At 41.6% G+C, this 9,966-nt stretch overlaps 1 protein-coding gene across 4 annotated transcripts in view; it reads right to left on the reverse strand.

The window, feature by feature from the left end:
• The window catches only part of tcf3b (transcription factor 3b), a 19,654-nt gene extending 11,826 nt beyond the window's left edge, over positions 1-7,828 (reverse strand). For 2 of the 4 annotated variants that reach the window (XM_029001245.1, XM_029001244.1), the window contains exons 1-2: positions 5,446-5,550; positions 4,267-4,339 (exon numbers count right to left, since the gene is read on the reverse strand). In XM_029001245.1, the coding sequence (XP_028857078.1) occupies positions 4,267-4,339; positions 5,446-5,520 (148 nt within the window). In that variant the 5' untranslated portion in view covers positions 5,521-5,550. Of the gene's footprint in view, positions 1-4,266; positions 4,340-5,445; positions 5,551-7,253; positions 7,602-7,701 lie in introns of those variants that run through there. The other 2 variants (XM_029001247.1, XM_029001246.1) reach the window with 2 other exon arrangements.
• Positions 7,829-9,966: the final 2,138 nt, after the last annotated feature.

Consider the following 9,966-nt stretch of genomic DNA (forward strand, 5'->3'; position numbering starts at 1 on the left):
TGGGGGTGGCGGTGGTCTCAGAATGCTTTGGCGGGCGAGGGGTGCACGTGAGTGATGAGCTAGCAGAGTGGCGTAAGCGGCGACATCCACCCTGACAGCTGTGATGTATGGAGTTCACTCCTGCAGCATAGTGAATTAGAGGAGCGTGGGCTTTCAGCTTTACTGAGTTATTGTCAGGAAAATGAAAGGTCACATCCCCGGGACAATACACAGACCACAATGACTATGACTGATACCGCTGGGCCTGCCAAGGGCACTTGACTACCTTAAAGGATTGCAAAAGCCCTCAGCAAGGAGCCTGATTAACTTGCACATGCTTGGTTGATGGAATAAACTTGTTCGGTTCCTGTTTTCCATGTTTTGCAGATAAGGGAATAGGAAGCACTGATTGGGAGTCAAAAAGCCAGACAAGAGTATCATCCAGATGTGCAAATTCACAGACAAAGATATTCCAGAGAAATGAGGGGTGGGGGTAGTCTACATAGTGTAGCTTGCTTTAACAGGCTGTAAAGGAGAGGTGAAATGTTCACATTATTTGCAACTCTACAACCCTAAAAATGTTTACGGTAAAGCTAATTAATGTTCCCAGTTTAGGATATTACATTTTGGTTGGCTAACCAGAAGAAGCCAGAAATAGTCCACATAATTACAAAACCCTGAACGTGTTCCACTTGCTGCGCTCCATTCAGAAGGCAGCACTGGTGCACCGTATCATGGTTTTATGCTACGTAAGAGGAAGTTACGCATGGCACACAAGCGTTTCAACTTACCACACGTAATATGATCAGATGTAAGAATATAAGATATTTTATGCAGGTGACTGGGGTGTGTGAGGACAATGAGAAGAAAGAAAGCATCTTACACGGCCTTCTTAATAGGGAAGCACTTTCCTCAAGAGCACAAAAAAAAAAAAAAAACACAGGCAATTCAGCATGAAACACAGCTACAGTGTAACATCCTGCGAGACTCAAAGCGCATGAATAACTATCAAACACAGAGGGTCCACACCAAAAGCAAATTCACAATTTCAGCCACTTCAAAACTCCACATGGTTCACTTTACAAGACAATTAACCAGACAACCCAAAAACCAACGGCAAAAAAAAACATTCAATTAAGAAAAAAAGCAAAGTGATCATCTTACATAGCGTTTTGATATTCCAAATCAGTAAATCCTGCCGAACTGCCACAGAATGGGGGTCAGTTTTCAGTACACGAGCTCATACAGAGAATGCACTCAAGATTGATTAACGTGGAACCAAATTTGCATGTGATTAGTTTCACATAGAAACCTTAAAAAGTGCAGGAACAGAAATGGGACTTCACATGCAAAGGACAATCATGAGGTATAAATCAGACTACATTTCTCGCTGTACTTGTACTTCCTGTGTCAGGAGATGTACCCCCTTTTCGGTCTTGAACATGACTGAGTAACATTTATCTTTATTTGTACTTTTTTTAGGTTATAAGAACCATACTTGTTCATTAAAAATCACTAGTAAATGAAGAAAGAAGTTACATAAAAATAGATTTGCTTACCCCTGCTGGGGTAAAACATACGTCTACTCTGACGTTCAGTGCAGTATGTACCAAACCATGATTACATGTCTAGTAAAACGCAAAGTATGAAGGGCATACAGAAATTATTAAAACAATGGACAACTTTGATGATTGAACATTATGTTTGAATGTGCTAGCAGAGCATCACTGCTGAAGCACCAAACGGCTACCCTGCACATTTCATCCAAAGGCTTGTTATAAATTATTCGACAGCAACTCCGTTCCCACAGCAATTTTCTCTGAAGTGAACAAAGCCCCACCAACCATCATGCTAAAATATTTAGCACAGGCATCACAATTAGAATTATGGGGCTATACGGTCCAACATTAGAGCTGATTTTAACAAGTACTCGAACATGCGGAAGGGCAGAGCTGAGTTTATTCAGTCAACACTTAATGAACACAAGATGTCAAATTTTAAACAGTGTGAAACTGGGAAGTAAATAATTGCCAGTGGATTTCAATCTGTCAGAACAAAAAAAATCATTTCTGAAGAAACAATGTGCTGATTAAAAGGAGAAAGTGAATGAAATAATCATGCGTTGTCCTTATCAAAGACCCCGATGTGCTATAAACGAGTAAACAAATACTTAATTAAAAAAAAAAAAAAAAAAAAAAAAAGAATTCTGCTTTTATTTATGGCTCTCATTGACCTACTTTCAAAGTGATTTGTGCAAGAAAACAGGGAGCAAGATTAGACAGGAAAATGTCAGGTCATATGCCAGATTTCAAAGCTAATATGAATCAGATTTTCTCTGGGCTGAAATGAATTTTTTTAGAATTCAACGTTTCACAACATCTGATCTTTTACATGATTTGAACAGAATCACAGACATCTTCTCATATCGTACACAACTGGAGGAAACGCTTCATTGTTTGTGTGGTGGCACAATCACTTCACACAAGTTTTTCACATCAAGCAAGCAAAACTTCAGAAATCCAGTTAGTTAATGTTAATAATATTAAACGCAAAATCACCAATTTCTACAAAACAGCCACGACACACAGCAAACATGAGAGAGTGAAAGTGTGTGTGTGAGAGAGTGAGTGAAGTGTGATGAGGGGAAATGGGCCCATCCTCAGCAGGTGACAGGAGTGGCAGCTGCAGAGGTGAGTGAGGGGACGCCTGGTGAAGCTATCACAGTGTGACTGCTCTCGCAAACTCAACTCTGCACACACACTCACGAGAAAGGGGGGGGTGTCGCACGCAACACACAATTAGCACCCTTCCGAGTACTTTTGTCTTGAACAGATGCAGGCACCACATCCTCACTCTCCGGCCTTTCCCACACCATTACACCTCCTAATGGACCGGGTGCAACATCACATGCACAGGGCATATTTCGATACACATCCCCTTTATTGTGACCCTTCCTGCAAGTCCAGATAAAAGTGGGCAGACATTTAAGAAGAGCTATACAAAATCAAAATGACAATTATCGTGTAGATTATACAGTGTAATCTCAGCCAGAACTAAGCTAAACCACATAGATCACAAATAAATAGGGCGTATAAACCAAGTCTGAACTCCTTGTCCTAGCTCCAAATTCATTTTACTTCCAGAATGCCCCTGAATGGTCACTCCTATGGGAACTGAACCTGTAATTGGTGCACGAAAGCTGCTCTGAATAAGAATAGGCAAAATACATCAATTAATTAAAAAAATTATATAGTCACCCCCCTCCAACAGTATGTTTTGCACAAAAACAAATTATAATAAAATAGCAGATAGTGTCAACGTAAGCAGAAAAATGCAAACGATCCCGCTCCGTGTCTTCCCGCAGTACGGCCGTGGCCGCATGCTGGGTCAGTAAGCACCGGCTGAGGGGAATGGGGCATGAGAGCATTGTTTCAGCAGCGAGCCGTTTCCTGCGGGTCAGTGGGGGTAGAGCGACTCTGTTATGGCGGGGGAGGAGTGTTTGACACTTTGGAGAGGGTGGGGGGGGGGGGGGCCTTCATTTTAAGCTTATAAGCCCTTTTAGGTCTGCAAATGCTTCCTTTGAATAGTATTTCAGGAAATGTGCCATGAAACTGGGGTGCAAATTTCACACCTTTGTGAAAAAAGGGCTAAAAACATACCACAAAAATTTGTGCACAACTATGCAAAATGCTAGAAAAAAAAGCCACAAATATGCATAAGTTAAAATAACAACTTTTTTTTCCTATAAGCATTTGAAACCATTATTCACGTGTGCAACAGTTGTTCTGATGTCAAATACTTATTGCTGACAATCAATTAGTGTGTACCTAGTTCCAAACCCTTTCTCACTCCAGTTTTAGTTCGCAACCCACTCCCATTTCATAAACAGGATATCGGGTTGGCTGGACTGTGGTGTCATACATCTGCACACAATGTTCAAAGCAAGCAAAATGTCCTCAAGGCCTGACTTTGCTGTGCCCTTATGAAAGTTTAATAGGGTGGGGGGGGACATCTAAAAACATGCAACAGCCTGCCTTGTCCTGTTGCAAGTGCAGAGCAGTCTGATCAAAGTAACCAGCCTACAGTCAGGGCAAAAGGAGCAGCCTCTCCATGGAGCTACTGTTATTCCAAGTCCTTACATCAACAGAGCCGCAGAGGACGCAAAACCAACGCACAGCACCTGCTAGATCCCTTCATTTCCCAAAAAGGAGTGTAGTTCCTTCAACAGGAATGAATGAGACTGGAAACCACATTTCAGCAACGCTCTACTCAGATCAGTGGGCTTACCTGAGCCGCTAAATTGACTGCTAGCAAGTGTAGTTGGTCTGTGCTTCCCATTGGCCACAGGGGGTGCAAACATCTAAAGTAAAAAAAAAAAAAAAAAAAAAAAAAGGTTAGTAGTGATACAGCATCATTTTCATTCTTTGGTTACCTGTGACAGTAAAAAAAAAAATAAACCACCCTGTCTGTGGTGAAGAGTCATTTCCAAACTACTAAATTCTACCAGCAAGAAGAAATCCAAATCATGTTTTCATTTTCAAAGCATGTCACTTTATGCTTCTCTGTACCATCTCAACAGAATAAACGATGGCATTTATTACCATGGAGGTTGTGGTAACAATATGCTTTATATGAAGTTTATGCTGAATCAAATGCATTCTCCAGCCTAATATAAGCACTACAAAAAAGCTGAACTGAATGTTATAATACCACTTACTGCTTTGTAATTAAAAAGTCATATTACTCTATATACTTACGTGTACAGAGCATAGAGACTAATCAAATTTATTTCAGACAAAGCTTTTAGCAGTCCAGGTCATCTTATTTCATAAATAATTACAATTTGCGAGTGAAGGGGGGAAAAAAAGAAGAAAAAAAAAAAAGACAGAGACTGAAATACTGCAAGACGTAATTAGTTGTGAGTGAGCATAATTCATTCAGTTTGGCAACTCTGATTACAAGTATTTTCATAATTAGGATTCAAAGTTTGCATCTCCAAAGGATGGCAATTTTCCATAACAATCCAGGCAGGTTGTGCCATTCCATGCAAACAGATTTAAGTCCTCAAAAGAGCCTTTGCACAACTATAAAGCTGAAGAAATATGGCAGCCATGACCAAGCATGGAGGCGCGTCAAGTGTCCCTCTGCCCACACCCATCAAGAGATACAAACCAAGCCAAGCTAACAAAAGGGCATTTTAAGACATGAAAGTTGCTAATGTGATTGCCTGGGTACTTTAAATGAACAGTAAACTGGGGATTCCTCCAAAAAAAAAAAAAAAAAAAAAAAAAACTCAAGCATCTACCAACACGGCCAGTCAATGCCTCAGAACAGAATGTCTGCTTGCAAAGATCATTATGGATGTTTTTTTCAGGCTTTGTTTTTTTTTTTTTGCCCTCCCAAAAATCCCCCACCCAACTACCCACCTCCCAGCAGGTCCTTCACCCCCTCCCCCAACTCCCTTACCGCACTGAAATCCAGGAGGTCGCTGAGTTCCTTGTCTGTTTCCAGTGCAGCCATTCTCTGCTGGTGCTCGCTCATGCCCCTCAATCTTTAAATTAAAAAAAAAAAAAAAAAACCCTACAAGAAAAAAAAAAAAAAAGAACCTGAAGAAAATGACTGGAGTAGAGTAACTAAGAATTAACAAGAAAGAATCCCCTTCACTGTTGCACACTATTAATATTCAGAACTACTACAGTATGCAGTCGCATATAAAAAAAAAAATAAAAAATCAATCAAGTATATGTTACTATAGTCCCACAATCAAAGCCAGCCTACCCATGAGGCCACAGCACCACCACGCAGTCGTTTAAGGGTAACCGTCTACCCGTATTCATATGCAGGAAGGGTGAAAAGGAAAAGAAAAATAAGTGTGTATTTCACAATGCAACAGGCCTCAGTGGGAGATCCTGTAGGAGCAGCGACTGACCCGTGCTTGAAGGAAGCATCAGGACTGAACAAACTGATAAAAATATATATATATATATATATATATCCAATGCAATAAACAGAGGAGGGGGGGGCAAACAGGGGGTTTGACCTGAACAAATTCAGCACCGACAGCAGAACTACTCTTCATGTTCTCAGCAGTCAGGTGTCTGAGGAAGAAGTGCAAATCATAGTCCCAAGTAAACGAGAATCAAAATCCAAACAGGACAAGCACTGATCTCAAAACTGCATTTAAAGTTGCATCGTAGCCAGAATGTGAACAAAATATAGCCACATCTAATAATAATAAAAATAATTAAATAAACCCGGACCAGGGGTTGTTCCACAAAACAGTATTCTGTGTCAGCTATAGACTACTAATTCTCCAGACCTCTAGTTAATGTTAAAGACCAAGACTAACCAATAGGAATGGCCTATAAATCCACATCGGACCGGTATGACCTTTGGTTAAAGTTAACCCTGCTACCACATCATAACCAACAGCATTAAAACGAGCCAGAACGTACAGCCACTGTGAGGGGGGAAAAAAGCTCAACTGTTGCTTTCCCAACATCTTCAGGCATGAACTCTTTAAATAAATGAAAAGAAGATAAAAAAAAAATTAAAATAAAACACTCCTCGTCTACCAATTTCGCTCAACTACTGACGCGTCTCAGACTGGAGCGACGTATCCCGCTTTATCCCGCTTCTTCCGGCCATGTCCGGCGGCGGACCGTCCCGCTACTTCACGTCGAGGTAACGCGTTACAACCACGCGCTTTTATTAAACTGCGACCGGGGGAAGAGTCGGGAGGATGAGGAGGAGGAGGAGGAGGAAGGGGCTTCAGAAGGAATTTCCTGCCAAACGTCCAACAAAGTCCTCAAGTAGCGACACTTTTTTTTTTTTTTTTTTTTTTTCCCGGACCCCCCAAAAAAACAACAGTCTGTCAGGGTGGATGTTCCCAAAGACTCGTATGGAATTTAGACAAAAAGAAAAACTTTCCGCAGAGACGCGCGTCGAATCCTCGTTACGGGCGGACGCGAGTGGTGCGGGGAGGCAGGAGAAGTCGAGCCGAAATCCCGACGCCCCGCGCCGCGCCGCCGGAGCGAACAAAGAAGTAATTTCCCCCCGTTTCTACTTTCGCTGGTGCGGGATGGACGCGGCACCTTCTCAACTAACCAGAAGAAAAGAAGAAGAGGAGGAGAAAACTTCACATCCCTCGAAACGTCGAGGCTTCACACAGACGCCCCCGCCTCGGAAAAAATAACTTCTTAAAGCACCACACCAGAAACACTTTTCACCTATCGGCCCGCTAACATTAGACATGTTTTATTAGCTAGTGGTACCTTTCTCTTTTCTCAAACGCGGGGCATCCAAGAGTTAAAAAAAAAAAAAAAAAAAAAAAAGAAGAAGAAGAAAGGCTGAACCTCGATGGGAGCAGGAGAAAAAAAAAAACACATAAAACTTGTGAAGAATTTCAGCCTCGGCGCCCGAAATGCATTCGGAGCGCTGCAAAGAAGTCTTCTATTCTTCCGCGACCTCGCGTCGATGGCCAGTCCCCGTCATGGAAGAGACGTTCGGCCTGCGCGAATCCAAACAATCCCCAGCTGCCCGGCGCGCCACTTCCTTTCCGTCGTTACAATTGAGGCGATTTCATTCTTCTAGTAGACATCTTAACCACCTCCATCCACATTGTTAGCAGCAACAGCGTATCCCTCCGCGCGCAAAGAGAGGGCCCCAACGCCAGCGGTGTCCAATTTCAAACGCGCAGCAGAAGGCGAATTATTTACTTACGCTGGTCAAAAAAGCAGAAGCGCGATATTTCCTCGCTGTTGTCCTGCAACGGTCGCGGCCAAAAAGCTTCGATATTCCACGAAGACAACGTCTTAAAAGACAGTAGTATATGGAACTATATGTTTTTGCGGAGGTCGAAATAAGAAAAGTAACCTGCGATACAACCGGAGCAGCACGAGATGGAGAGATAAAACAGTGCCAGTCTGGCCAATAGCAAAGCAATCCTAAGTGATGGGCAGTCACACCAACCAATAGACAGTCGTCTGGAGGAAACGCCCATGGCACTACGCGTTGTCCGTGCATCCAGTGAGGCTGTGTGAAGGGGGCTTCAGCGCTGCCTCTCAGAGCATTTTAATGCTGTGCTTTACGTCCATCCATGCGCTTTGCTACACACATACACACAATGTTTCGAATTCAAGCATTGGATACATCTATGACCTAAGTATCTGGGCATATTTTATAATGAAACATTATTACACTTACTGAATACCTTTTTAAAGCATTATTGAACAATATACTAAAATTGAATGGAAATCTCTCGATATAAATATGTGTGTGTGTGTGTGTGTGTGTGTGTGTGTGTGTGTGTGTGTGTGTGTGTGTGAGAGAGACATGATGCTGGTTAAAACGTGTCCACAAAGGATGTTTTTTAAAAATATAATGTCAAAGGTTACTATGTATAGAAATAAATGTCTCTCCTACTGAACAGGCCTGGCTTGAACACACAGAGAGAGAGAGAGAGAGAGAGAGAGAGAAAACTGTATTTCAGGCTGTGTGACTGATTCATTGATCCAGGGCGGAGACGGGAGAGGTGCACAGGAACAGAGAGTGCAGGGATCATAACAGAGCAGAAAGTGGGGGAGGGTAGAAGAGGCGGCCTGGGAGCTCGGAGGATGTAGCCATAGATTCGGAGTGCTTCACCCTAGATGAGGTTATTGACAGCTCATTTTCCAGGGCCAATATTGTTAAATAATATTGTTATTGCAAAAATAATAATAACAAAAAAAGGATCCCATTTACAAAGCTTTCTCTTAACAATATTTTCCAAATGCCTGTATATTACCAATTTATTAGAAAATATGATATATTTGTAACAAAGGCTCATAATAACAGTTAATGTTATAAATCCGTGTTTGGAAATGATCTACACAGTTTTTAATGAGACAAAAAAAAACTATTTGTAATTTTGAGGTAATAAGAAAGTAACTGGCAACATCTAAGTGACAATGATAAATAATAACACAAGTCTCTCTGGGACGGGCAGGAAAGAACAGCGAATTGTAATAATGAGCCCCTTGGGTTGTAGGCACATAATGATGGTTTAAGGCTAAGAGAAAGCACATATGCATACCTGTACAATCCCACCCAAGGGCCTTGGATGCAGTGTGGCGTTGGTGAATTTAAGTTAAAACGTGGCAGGCGCTAGAGGAGAGAGCACACAGGCACGCACAACAGCAGTGTGTTTTAGGTAGAAACTGTAAATGCTCGCGACAGAGCTTGTGAACACTTGTGAGCAGCTGGCTCTGACATGAAGAGCGTGTACTGGTCATTGGAACTGAAGAGGTACAAAGAAGAGAAAACAACAGCACAATTCACCCCCAGTGAAAAATGGTGATACTAATAATAGATTTGCAAATTATGTTGCATCAATACATTTCAGACCATTTTGACATTTTGGTCAAAATATTACATGCTTATAACATTTTCATGTTTTTTTTTATGCGCTTCACTGTGCAACTGTGTCAAAACAGGACATTTACTGTAAGGGAGGGGGAGTTAATTTCTGTTGAATGCTCAAATGAATTAAGTATCATAATGGTATAAAAAGGGGAACAAAAAAAAACCCAACATCTCTGCACGCATGGCAGAATACATTAAGTCAGACCCTGCCTTTATTCAGCCTCTGTGGCCCACCAACACTCGCTTCCAGCCGTTCCCCTCCTTCTATCTGTAATTAACGGCAGATGTAGACGGGGAATTAGCATATGTTTCACACATTTTCACTAATCGCTAATATATTTGTGCAAGTGTATGAAATATTGACATGTGTATAAAGGGCTTAAAGATGATTGTTTAGTACATGTATTATGCTTGTACAATGCTGTGTAGAAGAAATTAAGCCATGAACTAAAAGTGATCAGGGCTGACACCCACATTGCATGTCTATTTTCTTTTTCTTGCATGTTTATACTACAGAGGATTTCTTAACTCAAAAATTCTGGCTTTAAACTGGTTATGTGTGCCCCATTTCTGTCCTATTCACAT

The sequence above is a fragment of the Denticeps clupeoides genome, chromosome 13 (assembly GCF_900700375.1).
Source record: "Denticeps clupeoides chromosome 13, fDenClu1.1, whole genome shotgun sequence".
Lineage (NCBI taxonomy): Eukaryota > Metazoa > Chordata > Actinopteri > Clupeiformes > Denticipitidae > Denticeps > Denticeps clupeoides.